Below are 19,266 nucleotides of genomic sequence, written 5' to 3' on the forward strand. Positions count from 1 at the left end.
CAGCTAAGGACATCTTACATGTGAGGCAGATCAAAGATGCTGAAGGAAGAGTATTATGGAGGGATGTGGACATAAGAAACAGATGGAAAATATACTTTGAGGGACTTCTGAATGAGGAAAATGCAAGAACTCACAGAGGAGATGGGCAGCCTTCTGAGGGAATGGTGCAGAACATCAGTAGAATGGAAGTGACGGAGGCCATGAAGAGGATGAGGAATGGAAAAGCGGTGGGCCCCGACAGAATTCCAGTGGAAGCATGGAAGGCACTGAGGGAAGAGGGAATTGACCTGCTGTGGGACCTGTTCATGAAAGTTTGCCAACAGGAAAATATACCCGAGGAATGGAGGGAGAGTACTCTTGTTCCCATCTACAAGGGTAAAGGGGATGCACAAGACTGTAAAAATTACAGAGGAATAAAGTTGATGTCCCACACAATGAAGATCCTAGAAAGGATTCTTGATGGTAGATTGAGGGAGGAGGTGGAGATTGCAAAGGAACAATTTGGCTTCATGCCTGGTAGATCAACAACAGATGCTATCTTTGGGTTACGACAGATGATGGAAAAATATCGAGAGAAACAAAGGGAGCTACATCTGGTATTTATTGATCTGGAGAAAGCATACGATAGAGTGCCAAGGCAAGAAGTGTGGAGGTGTCTGAGGGAGAAGAAGGTGCTGGAGAAATATGTCAGGTTGGTGCAGGAAATGTACAGAAATGTGAAGACAAGTGTTCGGACCTGTTTGGGACAGACAGAAAGTTTTCAAGTAACAGTTGGCTTGCATCAAGGGTCAGCATTAAGTCCGTTTCTGTTTAATATTGTGATGGAGGTGGTAACAGAGGAGGTGAGAGAAGATGCACCTTGGACAATGTTGTATGCAAATGACATCTTGCTGTGTGTAGATTCAAGAGAAGAAGCGGAAACTAAACTGGAAAGATGGAGAAAAATACTGGAAGAGAGAGGTATGAGACTGAGCAGAAGTAAGACAGAGTATATGTGTTGTGCAGTGGGCGGTGGCCAGGAGACAGACCTGGAGCTGGAAGGAAATGTCATCAGGAAGGTGAGAGACTTTAGATACTTAGGTTCGACAGTGGAAGAAGATGGAGGAGGTGAGAAGGAAGTGGGATGCAGGATACAAGCAGGTTGGAGGAACTGGAGGGAGATGGCTGGAGTGTTATGTGATAAGAGGGTGCCGATCAATCTGAAAGGCAAAATTTATAGGACAGTAGTGAGGCCAGCTATGACATATGCTATAGAAACTGTGGCCCTGAGGAAAAATAACATTAGCAGGATGGAAGTAGCAGAGATGAGAATGCTTAGGTGGATGTGCGGTGTGACCAGAAAGGATCATCTGAGAAATGACTATGTCAGGGGAACAGTGAAAGTTACGAACTTAGGAGCGAAAATACAGGAGGCAAGGTTGAGATGGTTTGGTCATGTGATGAGGAGGGAGGACGAATATGTGGGAATAAGGGTCATGCAGATGGATGTGCAAGGAAGGCGGAAGCGTGGGCGGCCAAAGAAGAGATGGAGGGAGCTGGTAGAAGAGGACTTGAAGATGAAGAACTTGGATGTGGTGACAGCCCAAGACAGGAAGGTGTGGAGGAGACTCATAACAAACATTGACCCCACTTAAGTGGGAGAAGCTGCAGAAGAAGAAGAGTGTTAGCATTTAGAAATGTGTGAAGAGAGCTGAAGTGGTATTATTGCTAAAATAGAATGGGAAAAGAAAGGTAGCAAAACAGGCATTTAATGTCAGGATGGCAGGAGGAAGAAAACCCAAAGAGAGATAAAGATCTAAGTGCACTGATACAAAGTAGAAGTGCCTTCCTCAGGAGACAGAAATATATGATCTGACCATATCGAAGTTCTAATTTGGAGAAAAATTGTCAATAAAAAATATCGTATCTGTATATCTTTTAAAGGTATCTGTCATAAATTTCAGGTGTTTTTGTCATTTAGTCACTTCTAATAGACTCATCTTTTTCATATTTAATCGTTGATGTCAGCTGTTTTCTCTTCCATGTGGGGCACTTCTTCATGGTGCTTGGGGGACATCCCAGTGGTGTTCAGATGTTCTTTACTCTACTTTTCCTGAGCCTTTATTACTATCCTATTTTCCAGACCACTATCACTCGCTGGGATTTGGATACCTTGCTACTGCCATGTGGTGTGATCAGTGGACATCTGAAAGGTTAATATGCTAGTCTCATATTGCTCTGGTCACTGCTTTGGCAACCTTGGAAGTCCTGGGTGGCCTGGCCAGGATTAATGATTTGTTGTAGTACTGGTATATAGCATCTGGGGTAGCCCTGATGTTCTGCTCCTGAGGGAGGTCATTGCTTGCCTGAGAGTGGATGTGGAGGTCTAGCCGTGAATCAAATTCCTGTTGAGAATGGCTTTTTCATACTCAAGTTTGCCGAAGTCTCAACTATGTTCAGAAACGATTGCAACATCAACTTTAAAACATGAGAGGTTGCAATAAACATGCTGAATCTTTTTAATGTTACACTTAACTGAAGAACATCCACTTGGGGAAAATGTCATCCTTCTTCATCCAAAAAGGATTGGAAGATTGGCAGGATCTCCAAAATCAGTGAGAAAACTCAGTTCATGGGGATATTTTCTGAGGAACAATCAATGTGGGCATAATCAGATCATTTCTGTGCAATATCTATTGGGGACCTCAAGAATATAGAGAAAATTAAAAACTAAGCAGAGCATCCCCAATCAGGAGATGAGGAAGCAGTATACCACAAATGTAGCAACATCTAGTAGTAAATCCTCTTATACTGAGAAGACAAATGCAAAGAAAGTGTTATTGTGTGTGTGTATGTTGGTCCCCAACTTGTCACTCTTACAACATCCTTGAACAACATGATTTGCTTATTGTCTGCTTAGAATGCATAAAAGAGAAAAATTGATATGGGCTCACTCTTATACCAAAAGTAGTCTCGCAACAAGAGAATCCCACTAAAAAAAAAAAACTTTTGCCAAAGAGAATTAAAGACATTCCTCCAGATCCATTAATAGATGGAATAGGTACTGCTGTTCCCCCCTCTCCCCCTTAAGATAAAACAATTAACATCCTTGAGGGAGAACTCTAATTTGATGTTCTCTTGTTTTTCCCCAAGAAGAAATTATGAATGTTGACTGTTTACGATTCTCCAGAAAGAAATAATCCAAGGCCAGTGAAAGCAAAGACAGATTATACCACCAAAAAGAAATAGTGAAAATAGTTCTACAATAGAATTGTGGATTACTTCCAAACTTTAATGACACAAAGGTTCTCTTGCAGAGTATAAATTAAACTGCTTTTACTTGCATAATGCATAGTTGAAGTGTATTTGAAGTCCAGTGATGATATGACATTATGAAATGTAGCCATTATTTGTAAGGACAAGATGGGAGGTAGACCTGCCTACCTAAGAGTTCTCATCCTTGTGAGAGCAGTCCCCACCCCTTCTCACAATCCAATTCTCAGTCAGATCTCTTAAAGCAGTATGCTGCAAATGTCTCTCAGGATGACCTTGATGGTGTCGTATTATAATTATATCCCCTTTACTTTTAATTGGCGATTTAAATGGTCACAACACTCTGTGGGGTAGTACCTGAACTAACATCAGAGGATATGTTGTTTAGCATATGCTCGACAACAGCATGTGGGAAGCAACACCTGGTTCCATATGCCTACTCGAACATTCTCTGCCACTGACCTAACTGTCTGCTCTCTCTCTCCCTCTCTCTCTCCCCTCCCCCCCTACTCTTTCAGTGGTAAACTGATAACTTATTTGAGAGTGATCATTTTCCCCATGTTATCCACTTTTTTACATGGACATCCATATACTATATCAGAGATATGATGACTGAAAATTGTGCAAGCTGACTGTCTCACCTTCTCTTCCATAGCAGAATTCGAATCTCTGATAGTTTGCTCATCTATCAGTAATTCAGTGAATCCTGATAGAATATTATGCAAGATGCTTGTACTACAGTTGTAGCAGCTTCAACAAATGTGCTAGATCCTGAGCATGACATATCTGTCATCAGATCCAATACACATATTTCATAACAAGAGCAACCATCAGCAAAGAAGTGTGGGATAAAATCCAGAAAATGAAGTACAGATATACCACCCACCCACGTACATCCTTGGTTATAATGGATGCACAATTGCAGAATCTCGGGGAGTTTTTTACTGAAACTTTTTCTGTTCCCTTTGAGTGGTAATGAAGAATACAACAGGCTGTTCACGAAAGAAGAAATTAAAGCTTTAATGCCACAAAACTGCTTCTGGAGTAGATAATCAAGCATTATGAGATGATCAAGCATCTGTCATCAACTACTCCACCTGTTCAACAGAATATTCTGTGAGAATCTTTTTCTGGATATCTAGCAAAATGTGATTATTATTGCCTTTGTCAAGCCAGGAAAGGATCCAGAATCTCCAATGAACTATTAACCATTTTTTCAGACCAGCTACTTGTGCAAGATTCTGGAAAAATGATTGACTCTTGTCTTCTATGGGCTCTGGAGCCAATAGAAGACAATCCAACTTCCATAATTATTAACATTAACATTCTTTATCCATTAACATTCTTTATCCATTAACATTCTTTATCCATTAACATTCCACTATCCATTAACAGCTTACAAACATATTACAATATTTAATGTGAACAATGGCCTTGCATTTCTTTCATAATTTCTTGAAATTCTGGTTTGATGGCTTCTGATACTGCGATACGAAGGTTTGGTTTCAAGTTTAATTTATTTCGATATTTGGTTTTAATACCTGTCATTGCGGAAAATGATACCCCACATAAATAAGTAGAACCAAACGGTAGGAGCGCATCATTTGCTGTGTTTACTAAATTGCTATACTCGGACTTCAGTCCCATCCACCAATTGTGAAGAGATTTCTGTTGAAATGCGTTTTTCAAAGTTGTGTTGTATTTAATGTCAAGATATACTCCCTAGTTTTAAAAAACATGACAGCTTTGCCACGGACGATTATGTGTGCAAAGTCGCCCAATGTGCACTACTCGCAAATTTAAGTTTACAGGATCTTTATAATGTCTTTGTCTATATTAGATGTATGTTTAATTGATGAAAGAAAGTAATATTCTTTATCTTTAATTACTTAATTTTTTCCTATCAATATAAAACTTTTTATGACGTACCCCCACGTATCGACTCGCGTACCCCACTATGGAGACCACTGATCTAGTCTAACTGAAAGCATCCTTTCGAGATGCATTCCTAAAACACAAACACTTTGTATCTTTTTCTTTGATATGAGAAAAAGCATATGACATATTTGGAAGACTTGAAAGACATTATTATTATTAGGAATTTGCATTTACTCCCAGAGTGCTATTGGCTGGCTAAATGAGATCTCAGTCTGTATATAGTTTTGCTCAATATTTCCCCATATGCTGAATAAATAAATAAATTTAGTACTTTTGATCTTCAGAGTAGAACAGCAGTTCTTAATTCGTGCATCATACAGTAGTGATTTATTTGAAGTTTTTGATCATACAGTGTGGACAACATTAATGCCTTTTCAGTACTTGCTATAACTGTAAAGGCTAGCTTTAGTATGTATGTGGGGGGGGGGATTAACTGCATGGTTTGAAACCTTTCTGTAGGACACTTCATTCTAGTCATTTAACTAATATGTTGATAAATTAACTAATACTTTAAGTTGTTTTTGTTCCTATTTTTTTTTTTAATTGGAGATCTGATTTTTATCTAAGCATTTTGTGAGGTTTCATGACTGACTAGTTGGTTATGGAATCAGTTTCATCCAACTTTTCTTTTCTCTAGAAACATCATTTGAAAGTGTTTTGCTTGAAGACCACCTCAGATCAGAACATTATTCATGCAAAGATGTTGCATCAATTCATGTTGCCAAGATACTTTGCAAACATACCATAAAAGTTATTTTATAAAATAGCATACATGAAACAACACAAAAGGCTATGGTATGCATTTCTTTTTGAACATTATTATGACAGTGAGTCTGCAAGGTTCTTCACTCAAATAGTACCACAAATCACAATCAAGGGATCACACTACACAGTTGGTGAATGCCCCAGTAAAACATTGCGACTTAGTAGGCTTAGGTTATGAAAATCATTTTTGCAGATTATAGCAGTTAAATCACAAAACTCATGCGACTGTCATGTAATATACCAAGTTTTACTAGCATCATGATAGTTCAGAAATAGTAATTTAATAAATGTGTATGTTAAATTGCTCTTATGTATTTGTGCATTAGACCTGAGATTTCAAAATTAAGCAGGAAATGCATCTTACATCTAGTTGTTAGCTGTTTAATATTTATTATTAATAGTTTTATTATTAATTTCATTAATAATCATAATATTAATTGATTATTAATAGTTATTAATCTTCTTTGATAATATATATATATATTTTTTAAATTAATCATTGTTTGCTTGTTTCTTTTCAAGTGTGGCTTTTAATTATTATTAAAATAGAACAGCATGGAATAGCGATTCTCTCAGAACCACTATTGTTTGCAGTAACAATGTTTTTCTTATGTAATTGGTATTTTTTGGCAATGTTTCTTTAGTTAACAGTAAACTGCATATCTCTTAGAGTTATAGCTGTAACTCATCACTTGAGTTTTACATTTGATAACACTTCTTGAGGGGATAATATACTTTCTTTTAAATTGATATCTTAATATTTTTAGTAATAGATCCACATTAGGAAGAAGATCGGGTATTCCAATTCGCAGTAACAGCACATCTGATGCAGGTAAATATTTTGCTCTGTTTTTCTAGTGATGTCAGTTTTTCCCCATTCTTACTCTTGCATGAGTTCATTTATTTCTTTCCTTTGTGCTGATTATTATAAAGTATGATTAATTCTTTTTTATTTGCTGTGATGTTACATTTGTAATCTGTTTTCAGGAATGGTGTTTCTGTTTAGGTTTTTTATTTATTGATTATAATAATTATATGATAAAATTTTATATTTTGTTTGCTTATTTCCTCCCCCATTCCTTTTTAGCTTCTGTTCCCATGAGTGTGAGGTCGAATAGTGCCATAGATTTGGCAGCTGTTAGGCGGGCCAAAGCCCGAACATCATTTTCAACAGCTGCAAACCTTACACGAGGTTCTGGGTTCTCTTTGCGTAAGTCCATTGTGAAGAAATTCTCTACCTTCTTACTTTTTTTATTTTTAAAATTTATTTTCTTTCTTGATTTTTTTTATTTATTGAAGCTTATTTTAAATCCCATGCATGAAAAGTTTTCATTTAGTAATCTTATGCACTTGCTGAATATATTTTAAGTTTTATTTTTGCTAAATTGATATTCTGCATGTTTGACAGCTTCTCTATTACATTTATTGTATATTCTGTTCATCTTTTCATTTCTTCAAGCATGCATGCATTTGTGTGTGAAAAAAAGGGAGATATATAATCTTCTAATATTAATCAGATTGTCTTCTTATTATGGATTTTGTAGATAGCATGCTAATCTTAGTGGTAGTGTGCACCCTTGTCTTACATCCAATTTTTGCATCAAACTATCTTCTGTACTTCTGTCAATTCTAATTGCTGACTTACAAATTAAGTTTAAGCTATGTAAGGCTGTTACTCTGGAGGAAAGACAAATATTGCTGTCACACTGTATTATTATCTGGACCTCATTGTAGTCATGAAACTGATCATTAGAACTACTATAGAGAACAGTTTGTTGTACCACGTCTTAAACTCATTTACTGTCTGCACCTTTCCCACCCTCCTCAGGTAATTTATTCAATGCTGCTTCAACCCTTTCCATGAAAACAAGCTGATTCTCACTGTGTAATGATTTGAACAGCTTTTCTCTAGGCACCTTATGAGTATGCCTTTTCCAGAAATACAAAATTTAAATATTGATTTCTGTTATATATTGAACTAAGCTAAAGACTAAATTCTGTACATACAAGATACACTTGAAATTGTTACAATTACCATCATTAACATAGCGCTTGAGACTTTTCTTATTAACTCTATCTTATAATTATTATTTAGCTGTCTCATCCATTTTAGTCTTCATGTTGGTAATGGTACTTCTCTAATCCTTTAATCTTCACTCAAGATCATATATTAAAAATATTACTGCTTTTCTCTAAAAAATTAAATATTTAAGGTTAGATTCTTCTGATATAATGCTTAGTTTTAACTGCCTGTGCTCTCTCTTTAGCACTGACAATCTGGAAAGTTTTTTCCATGTGTTTCCAGTAGATTTTTTTTTTCAGTTAATTAAATGTTTTGTTAATCAAGAATATTTCACCTAGAAAAATAAACTATAAAGTGTGGGAACTACACATGTTGCCTCTCACTACCCATTCTTGCAAACTGCTGTTTCAGTTAGGTTATGTGTATCATCCTTCTCAGAAATACAGTCAAGACTCCACTAAGAAGCACTCACAGCATCTTCCTTTGAAATACTTAAAGGAAATTTTAATATATTCGAAAGCAATGTTCTGATATGGCTATGGTCTTAGCATGGTTCAAACAAGCTAACTGTTTTACTCATAAACCTCTAGACAGTAAAATATGTTTAATCTTCCATTCTGTATGTGAAGGATACCTTCACATATGTCGCCAGAATTCTCAAACTGCCCTGCTTGGTTGAGTGGTAGTGTACCTGCTCTCAAACCAACAGGTTGTGTTTTTGAATCCTGTCACAGCATTGGATGTTTACAAATACCTTTAGATGGGAGTGCATTGCATTATCTAAAGTGGCTTGAAAATGTTTCACATTTGGTTTATAGAGCAGGGTTTCCAGATCATCTAAAAAATAAATTAAATAAAATAAAAACAACAAGAAATAATAATAATCCATAGCCCACTTTCAGTGATGATATACTATAAGTGTTCAAAGAATTTCATAGATGGGCATCACAGACTCCCAGTCAACTTTATTTATTTATTTATTCTTATGGTAAAAGCAGGTACAGGTTAATGTCCAGACCAGAAAACAAATCCAGGGCCTCTTCTGTCACCATGTGGATGTCCTGGAGGCATCATTCACGATATGAGTGATTGTCTGGGCCACAGGGGAACAGTCACAATATGGGCGGTCTGGTAGTCTCCATTTATGCAGTAGGTAGATACATCTGTCCTGGTTAGTTCTGAACCTTTTGATAGATGACCAAATCTTCCTAGGAATTTCAAAACCATGCTGCAGAGCACAGGGATCTTCAACCAGGAAACCATTTGTTGGAAGATTGTTGGACCAGTGTTCTCTCCACATGTCAGGTGCTGATGGTAAGGCAGAAAGAGAGTACGACCATGGACCAGTAAGGATTTTAGGCGAAGACTAGGGTGGATTTATAAGTCTGGTGCAGGGACAGGAGCGGGTTACTCATTTCTTTGCTAAATACCTTAATCGAGGCTTGTCTTCTCTGTATATATGGTGGAGCGATGTTGGATAGGACAGGTAGCCAGGGGAGAGGGGGTGCTTCTCAGTTGCCCACTAATTGTGCACATGGTAGTCTAGCTGGGTATCTATGTTGTGTGCACACTTCTTTCTCAGCTGACAGGGGCATAGTATTCTGCTGCAGAGAATGTGAGGGCTAGTGTAGATAGACGACCTTAAGACATCATCACCACAACCCCAAGTTGTTCCAGCAAGCTGTGAGATGATATTATTTCTTGTTTTAATTTTGTTGGATAGGTTAGTGATGTGCCTTTTATAGGTTAGGCTTCTGTCCAGGCTCACTCCAAGGTATTTAGGGTAAGACCATGCTCTACCTTTTTTGACACAGAAAGAGAGGTTGAGGTGTCGATTCACCGCTGCATTGTTCAAGTGAAATGCTGTGGATGCAGTTTTTGTCCCAGTTAACTAAACCACTAATTATAGCTCTTTCTTACAATCTGATTTCTTTGCTTGTCTTTTGCCATGCATTCATCAAATCTCATGTTCATGCATCTCAACAGAGATAGAAGCAGATCTCTGAACATGGCTGGCCTACATGGCGTTTACAAAACCATAAGTCTTGTCTTTCTTCTCATGAGGTTGATACCAACCATAGGATGATGATGATGTGAGCTAATTGTAATTTTCTGCATTATTTATTACATTGGTTTAATGTAAATTACAGAGATTGATTTCCTAGGCCAAATTGCAATTTTAAACTTTTTTTTTAATATACTAAAATGTATATTAAAAAAATATAGTTTACGTTTTATGTTTACTATAGTATACAGTTGCCTGTATGTGAAAGATAGTAGCACTTTCTAAGTACTTCAGGATTTTCCATAGCCCTTTTAGGCATACACTGATAATGCTAACGCTCATAATGAAATATGTTAACTGTTTCTAATTAAATTTTATTTCTTTTATGTGTTCATGCAGATTTATCTAAATGAACTGTTAATTTTCCATACCTGGAAAATTAATACAGTTCACACATATTGTATTCGTAGATGAGTAGCATATTTTAGCATATTTTCGATACACTGGTTTCCATAAATTTAGGAACAAAGAGAAAAATCACAATAACTCACTGTATGATGAATTTTCAGTTCAGTGAAAAACAGTATGATACAAGATATGTATGACACCATAGTTAAATACTTTGGATACATGAAAACTTGTAAAAAAACAAGGGATCAAGATGAGGTTGTCAAAAGTGCCTCAATAATGAAAATGGTCACTTAGCAGTACAGTAGTGCTCACAACAGTGTTTCATACTGTTTATAATGGTGTCTAGCAACTTGGTGATAACAATCCTTCCTGCAAGACCCTTGAAGTCCCTCAAGGTTTTGGAGGGGAGTGGGTGTGGATTGAGAGCAGCAATGCATCTACCTAGAGCACAAGACATGCTCAATATGAATAAGGTCAGGAGATCTGGCTGGCTAGTCCATGTGTATGATGGTCTCTTAGAACAGACTGGTCCACAATCTTCACTCGATTAAGATGAACATTGTTTTCTTGGAGGATAAATGTCTCTCCTATTGCATCTGCATATGGATGAACTTAAGGAGTCCAAGACTTCATCTCTATAAGTTGTAGCATTGGTGGTTGCACTAGGAAGCAAATGCAGGTCAGTGTGTCTTCCCAATAAGATGCTTTCCCAAACCATCATGCTACCTCCATCATAAGTATCCCTTTCATTAGAGAATTGATAACTCATCAGAGGTTCTTTTCAAATCAGAAATATCTGGTATTGTAATGTATAGCAATTCGGAACTTCATCAAATTCCTGCCATATACCTTTGGGGGGGGGGGGGGGGGTACAGGATATGATAGTACTACGTGAAAAATTTACAACATTACAAATAGTCTAATACCTGTCAAGACACCAACATTATCAGATCTTATATTTCTATCTTCTAAGGCACTTTTTACTGTATCAATCCACCTATATATCTTGATCTTTCTGTGGGTCTTTTTCCTGCCAACCTGGCCAAGAACACTCATTTTGCTTAATCTTTCCCTGGCCATTCTGTTTAAGTGACCAACCATAACACCTGAGATTAGCTCTGCTTATGCATTTCTGAATGCTGACAATATAAAGTTCTTTCCTAATATCCTCGTTTTTAATATGATATTGCAATTGATGTCATCTGTTCATGCCACTGATCTTTCTCAGGACTCTCATGTCTGCGGTCTCTAGTCTTTGGTCAAGCGTTTTACTTCTGACCCAGCTCTCAGATCCATAAGTTAAAATTGGTTTAAACATGGTCTTGTATATAGCTAATTCAGTGTTTTGACTAATTTTTCGCTTATTCCATATGAATACCATAAAAATCTTATTCCTAAGATTTTTTGATTCTGTTCTCTATTTCCATATTTCATTTACCATCTTCACTAAAAAATTGTGCCTAAGTAACTGAAATGTTTTACTTGTTCTATAATTTCTCCATTCACAGTGCAGTTGATATTTTCAATGCTTCTAAATATTTTCAGTCTTTGTCTTGTTATTGCTGACCTTCACACCATATCTATTACAACAGTTAATCAATTTAGTCAGCAAATCTTGCAGACTTCTAGTTATTTAGAAGCATAACATCGTCTGCATAAAGCAAAGAGATTAACATCCCCAATTTGGATATCAGGTTTAATACCACTTTCCTTCATAATGTGATCCGTATAGATAATGAATAACAGAGAGGATAATGTTCATCTTTTCTGACACTAGATTTAATGTTAAATCATCTTCCCGTACTTCTTTCATTTCTAACTGCTGACTTAGAACTCATATAAAGACCAAGTATTGCTTGATATAATGCCCCATTGACACCATATAACTGCAGCGTATTGAATAGCTTCTCTCTTGGCACCTTGTCATATGCCTTTTCCAGATCGACAAAACTTAAATACAGATCTTTGTTATATTCCCATGCTTTCTCGACTATTTGTCGTAAAGTGAAGATCTGATCCTGACAGCCTCTATTTGGCCTGAATCCAGCTTGTTCTTCAAGCTTTTCTTCCACAATTCTTCTCAACCGTTTCTCAAGTATACTTGCATAGATCTTGCCAGGAATACTCAGTAGGGAAATACCTCTGTAATTCTCACATTCAGTTTTATTTCCCTTTTTATATATGGGTACTATTAGAGCTCTACTCCAATCATCGGGAATTCGTCCCTCTGTCCAGGCTTTCTGAACTATGCAGTGCAGCGACTGTAAGACTTATACCACCATATTTCAGCATTTCTGGTCGAATATCATCTACTCCTACTGCCTTTCCACATTTCAAGCCTTTGATGGCTTTTTTCTACTTCGAGTATGGATGTGTATTCCTCACTGCATGCCTGGTCAGTGTTTTTTTACTGCTGTGCTGTCATCACTGCTTGTTTCATTTAGCAATTTTTCGAAGTAATTACTCCATACTTCAAAGATATGTTTTTCTCCTGTTTTTATGTCACCTTTATCATCTCTAACTCCTTTTACAGCACTCTTTCCTCCATTTCTAAGCTTCTTCAACAACCTCCAGAATATTTTGCCACCTTCTTGATAGTTATTTTCTATGTTCTTGCCAAAGTCCTCCCATGACTTTTGTTTAGCTAGTTTTACACACTGTTTCGCTTTCTTACATTTGTCTCTGTATTCTTTAAGAACAAAACCTGACTTGTTTTCCAGGAACTTTTGATATGCTTTCTTCTTTTCCTTCACTGCCTCTTTAACTTCCTGTGTCCACCATTGAGTTCTGATTTTTCTATCCTTGCAGACAACCTCACCACATGCTTCTCTGGCTGAGTCAATCAGAGTTTTCTTCAGGGCTTGCCACTGAATCCCCAGGGTTTGATTCCCGTTCACAGACTCTCATTTTTTTTTATAATAATGTTTGTGTATTTTAGTGTACAGTTCGCATCTGTGACCTGCTCAACTTTTATTCGCTTTAAAACTTCTTTTCAATATAAAATTCAATTTTATCCTGCTCAAGACTAAATGGTGATCACTTCCAATTTCAAATCCTCTATACTCTAGTGTCCTGCACCAGAAGAAAACATCGCTGTCAACAATAACATAGTCAATGTGACTTTTTTTTATTCCTTGCCTGTTTTCTCCATGTGAATTTGTGCACATTTTTATGTTGGAACATTGTGTTAGTAATAACCAGTCCATGTCCTGAGCAGAAATCCAACAGGTATTTACCATTTTTATTTAGTTTTTCCCTTTTCTCCAAATTTTCACAAAACATTTTTGTATGTCTGACAATCATTTCCTATTCTGCTATTTAGATCCTCAACAAGGACCAACTATTCATTTTTCATTGTATCAGTTGCTTTCTCTAAAGCCTTGAAAAAATTCCTCCACTTCTACCTTAATAGAGAACTGTCTGTGGGACCATAGGCACAAATAAGTCTCATTGCCCAGTTCTCCATTCTCATATTTGCCCACATCACTCTACTTGAGACTGCCTGGCATTCAAGAAGATTAGACTCGTATTTAGTGTTGAATACTGGCTACTCTTTTTCCTTCAATTTCATTGCATGAATATAACTTTTGTATTTATTGCTCAGAAAGATCTTGCTAGGTTTTGTCTTATTTCAGTCACCCCTATTATATCGAATTGGTACTAATCGAATTGCTCAGCTAGCTCCATTTCTTTGTCATTCAGGCTTCTTATGTTGATAGTACCGATCTTGAACGCTCATGTTAAGTTGGGGGGGGGTTAGGATTTCTTCTGGTAGCTGACTTTTCGCTGTTCCCATTGATTTCCTGCCAAAAACAACGGGGGACTTCTTTAACCAGACGACGCCCCAGCTGGCATGAATTTCTGTCATGTTGTACCACATTTTATATTTTGGTTTAAGTCAATAAGAATACAATTTGGTTGGTTAAATCCTAAATTGCTAGCTCATCCTCGTTTGTTGAGTATCCAGGTAGATACCAAATTCGCAATTTGGCTGTAAAAAGTACTGACCCCTTTAGTCTTGGATCCAAGTGATGTGGAACTCGGCTCATGTTATATTGTCTGTAACAGTGCTGATTCTCATAGCACTCCTGTTTCAGGCAAGCAGATATCAGAGATGTTGTTCACCCACTATGGTTGTAGTTCATGGCCTTCCATTACTGTATCTCCAAGATGCTTGTTTATGATTGTTGAGATTGGCTCCGGAATCTGAACCACAGAATGATTGACATGCAGCCATCTGGCTACCTTTCTCTGACTTTGGCCAGCCTCTAGTTTTATTATGACTCTCCACCTGAATTCATCGGTTAAATGATGTCTTGTTGTCATATCAATTACTTACCACTGTCCTCTTCTGTCAGGGATTGGTTGAGTGTTCCATGTTTCTGCAAACCTCCAGGAGTCTCGGTTTCTTGAGTGGCTGGTGAGCTGTCTATAGGTTCATAATCCATACGGTTAACATTATTGATGTTATCCATTTAGTTCTTGGTCTTCCTTTTTCTTTTTTCTTCTAATCTTGCTTATAGAGTGAGGTTGGGTAACTTTTTTGGTTGCATTCTCTTGACATGTCCTTACTACTGAAGTTGTCATCTTTTATTATTATTACTACCCCAAGACCTCATGGAGTCAAAGACTCATCTGGGAGGTCCAATTATCACACACAGCTCATCATACCGTGTCTTAAACACACTCAAACTCCTTGCAGACACCACACTCATAGGCAAGGCATTCCAATCATTAACAACTCTACGTGAAAAAAACCTGCCTCTCACTCTGTACTCACACCCTCTTTGTGAGTGCCAGACCCAGAGATGGGTCTGGCTCCCACTGATGAGACCTCAATAAAGGTTGAAAACGGTTGACTCTTTCTCTATTCATTTGGCATATGCTCTTTCTTCCATATGGTTCAAATAAATTCACATATCATCTTCTCTTTAAGGATTAATCATTTGCCTGTTCTGGCTTCACTGATCTTTCCGGCTTACAGCTGGTTTCTCTCTCTCTCTCTCTCTCTCTCTCTCTCTCTGGTCTATATCTATCCACCTCTTTTTGGTAGTTGATATCTTTTCCATATGTGTGTAGAAGCTCTTAAGTCATGATGTCCTCACATCTAACATGATGTGAGGACATCATGTTGGAGGCTTAATGGATTGTATACAGCACTCAGAAAGGATTAAAACAGAATTTAATTCTTCCTATATTTCGTCTCAGTCAATGAGACATCTTCAGGGATTACACAAACAAAATAATGTAACATAAATACAAATAACAAACAATACTAAGTCCTGTCTACATGGAGCACCCTCTAAGGGCAGTTGTAGGTGGCCTGGAATGTAAAGTGGGACATCTGCTGATAAGCATTTCCCAAATCTTAGGAAGCTTAATACAACCATATTTGTTAAGATTTGGTTGATTCCTGAGAACTGCTGCTGATTCTAAGAATAGTCTCTCTCTTTTGAATTTGCTGTGGTGGATCATGGCGGTTTTTTCCATTGAGGTCCTGTGGGTTGTATCCAAGACATGGTCAGCCACAGAATCTCATGAAAAAAACTGCCATGCTCCACTACAGCAAATTCCAAAGAGAGAGACTATTCTTAGAATCAGCAGCAGCTTTCAGGAATCAACCAAATCTTAACAAATATGGTTGTATTAAGCTTCCTAAGATTTGGGAAACGCTTATCCCCAGATGTCCCACTTTACATTCCAGTCCACCTACAACCACCCTTGGAGGGTGCTCCACCTAGATAGGACTTTAGTGTCACCCACGTGGTTGGGCTTAGTATTGTTTGTTGTATTTATGTTACATTAGTTTTTTTGTGTAATCCCTGAAGATGTCTCATTGACTGAGATGAAATATAGGAAGAATTAAATTCTGTTTTAATCCTTTCTGAGTGCTGTATACAATCCATTAAGCCTCCAACATGATATCTTTCCATGTTATTCTTCATAATTTTTTGTCTTTTGTTTTCTCTTTTATTTTGTTTCTTCTTGCTTTCAGCAATTCTGCAGGAATTTTATATGATCCTGAATGAGTGTACTATATTGCTATTCTCTTGCCTTGACAGATTAATTTTCTATAACAGTAGTTGGTATTTAATTTTGAGTTGTAGAAGTAATTTTCCTACTTAGTAATTCATGCAAATATTCTCTCCATGTGTTTATTTTTTCTTTGTTTGTTAACATTAATCTACCAGATAAGCTTAGGTATTGATGGTTATTCATGACTTAATTTAATGGCACCGTATGAACTCATCCTCGAGTATAACTCGCACCCCCTGATTTTACTCTGTGAAAAAAGAAATTAAAAGTTTTGCATATACCTCGCACACGAAACAAAGTTTAAACCCTTTCACATAGGGGCAATAGTAATTTGCTTGCCTCTGTAAACAACACATCCTCCCCAACAGTCACTATACTACAGATGCAAGAAAAACAAGTAGTTTTATTGTATCACTGAATAAGGTACAGAAGCATTTGCAGTCTGTAATATATTTGTCAACAAATAGTGCAATTAGAGACAAGCAGGATTAAAAAAAAAAAAAAAAGACTAACTAATGAATCTCATATCCCCTCCACAGAAACTATGCTGTATAGACTCGAGCAAAACTGTATCTCGTACTGCCAAACACAGTATCTAACCCAATACTATTGTCCAGACATTTGTCCAAAGTTTCAATTACATGAAATAAGTTTGATTGCATTTGAAATATCATTAAAACGGATCACAAAGGCTAATTTTAAGTAAAATTCTACCGGCGAATTGGAACTAACATGCCGTATAATGTGCGAGTCTGCCTGCCAGCCCGATGCAGAAGCAGCACACAAACAAGCAGCAATAAAATTCAATTGAAGGGTTGGAACTTTGTGTCAGTTGAGCCTACCTGTGTGACGCAGTACATAAACGGTAATGAGAAGTCCCATCAGAACAATGAACAGGTGAAATACCACCTGACGTGAATGTGTTAAAACTAAGAAATATATAGTGAATGTTGTTATGGCAGTTTCAGATATTTTGGAATTCAGTTGAAGAGAATCAGCATTTCAACTCTACAGTTGTCGGCTTGCCTTTGTTGTTGAGTCATGTCATCTTTATACTGCACCAGTCATATGCATGTTTTCATAGTTACTCTATCTCTACCGGCCTACCGTTGCTGGTTGTTTTGTGCTCTGCTTTCACTTCTCTCTAGTCATTCTTGAAGGATTGTTCATTATGTATCTCAAATCTTGTAAATTACTGGTAATTTTTGCTTGAAATATGGAGAACATTCAAGTTACAGTGCTAGTTTTAAAACTCAAAGATTGAAACTGCTCTCGAGGTTAGAAGTAGCAATAGCAGATATATTCTTGGTGAGTCATGCTCATTTTCAGTTTTTTTCTGAAAACTTTAGTTGTCGAAAATCCCCGCATACGTCTCTTACGTTTTTTAACTTTTAATTTTGGAGAAAAAAGTGGGAGTTATATTCGAGTAAATATGGTATTTAACAACACTGAATGACCCATTTTATAAAAAGATGTTTTATTAACTTGCTTATATTTAAATGAATGATGCTGATTTGAAATTCAAATCAGCATCATCAGAGCATAACACAGCATGTATACATGACAGTAAGTGAAACAATGCAATTGTAATGGACAAAAGATCTAAAGTCCTATTTTGGCACCCTCGAATATTTTAAAATAAATAAATAAAATAAATAATAAAAAATTACAGCTATGTGAGGGTTGCTCTTAAGATAATAGTTTCCCAAATTTCTGGCAAATTAATGCAACCATATTTGTTGGTTAGGAGAATTTGGACACCCCTTCACACAGAATTAGATGGAAGAAAACTAATGTGCTATTTCAAAGTCATTACAGATCCGAAAGGTTATTTTTTGAGGCAGCCATGGCTATGAAGAATTCTCTGAACCTGAACAAATTTGGTTGCATTAATTTGCTAAAAATTTGGGAGACTGTTAGCTAAAGTGCAACTCCCACATAGTTGTAATTTTTTTATTTTATTTATTTATGTATTTATTTTTTACAACATTAGAGGATGCCAAAATGGGACTTTGGATCTTTTGTCCGTTACAATTGTATTTTTTCACTTACTATTGCATATATATATGCCATGTTGTGCTTTGATGCTGATTTGAAATACACCAAAATATTAGCAAGTTAATAACATCTTTTTATAAAATAATTCATTTGGTGTTAATGCCATTAAAAATCATGTTTGTTAACATGTTTCCTTATTTATCTTGCATGTATCTAGCATAGACTTATATTTTCTTTTAATTTGCCTTATTATGTTATACGTTGTTTAGGATCACTCACTCTTGTTCGTTTCTTGTTCTACCATGCATATAATTTCATTAAGATCTAGTCTTTTCTTCCTTCGACAAATATCGTCTTCCTCTTGTCTCAGTTCTTTATAGTTTCTTTTTGAATCCTAGTTGGTCTTCTAGTAAATTCTTCGTATGCTTATTAACATGTGCTTATGTGTATTAATATTCAAAATTATGTGAGTTCTAATAATGACTAATATATATAATTAACATAGTGAATGTTCATATTGTTTATTAATAATGGCTTTTATGATTACCATTAATTTTAGGTGACATTTATTATAATTGTTATTTATAATCTGTCTTCACTGTACATTTAATAACAGTTATAAATAAATTGATGAGCAACATACCATGTGATCACCTTTTGAAAATGGAAGGATACAGTTTTAATAATTATTTTTAATAAGTAAATATTTCGTCCTAAGTATCTTTAGGACATCATCAGTACAGTTATTTCACAAAATACTAGGAATAACATACAGTTAGGGTGCATGCTTACAGTGGAATCCCACTATGTGTGCGATAGCATGTTATAGAATTAAAAT

The 19,266-nt window shown here is 36.5% G+C and overlaps 1 protein-coding gene across 8 annotated transcripts in view; it reads left to right on the forward strand.

Annotated features, from left to right (window-relative positions):
- chb (CLIP-associating protein) overlaps positions 1-19,266 on the forward strand; it is a 723,643-nt gene that overhangs the window by 431,327 nt on the left and 273,050 nt on the right. For 7 of the 8 annotated variants that reach the window (XM_090405359.1, XM_090405362.1, XM_090405366.1 and 4 more), the window contains 2 exons: positions 6,723-6,787; positions 7,043-7,165. In XM_090405359.1, coding sequence (XP_090261485.1) covers positions 6,723-6,787; positions 7,043-7,165 — 188 coding nt within the window. The remainder of the gene's footprint in view (positions 1-6,722; positions 6,788-7,042; positions 7,166-19,266) is intronic. The other variant, XM_090405360.1, reaches the window with a different exon arrangement.

This window comes from Typopeltis vanoorti, chromosome 15 (assembly GCF_054136105.1).
Source record: "Typopeltis vanoorti isolate ZY-2024b chromosome 15, IOZ_Tvanoo_1.0, whole genome shotgun sequence".
Classification (NCBI taxonomy): Eukaryota; Metazoa; Arthropoda; class Arachnida; order Uropygi; family Thelyphonidae; genus Typopeltis; species Typopeltis vanoorti.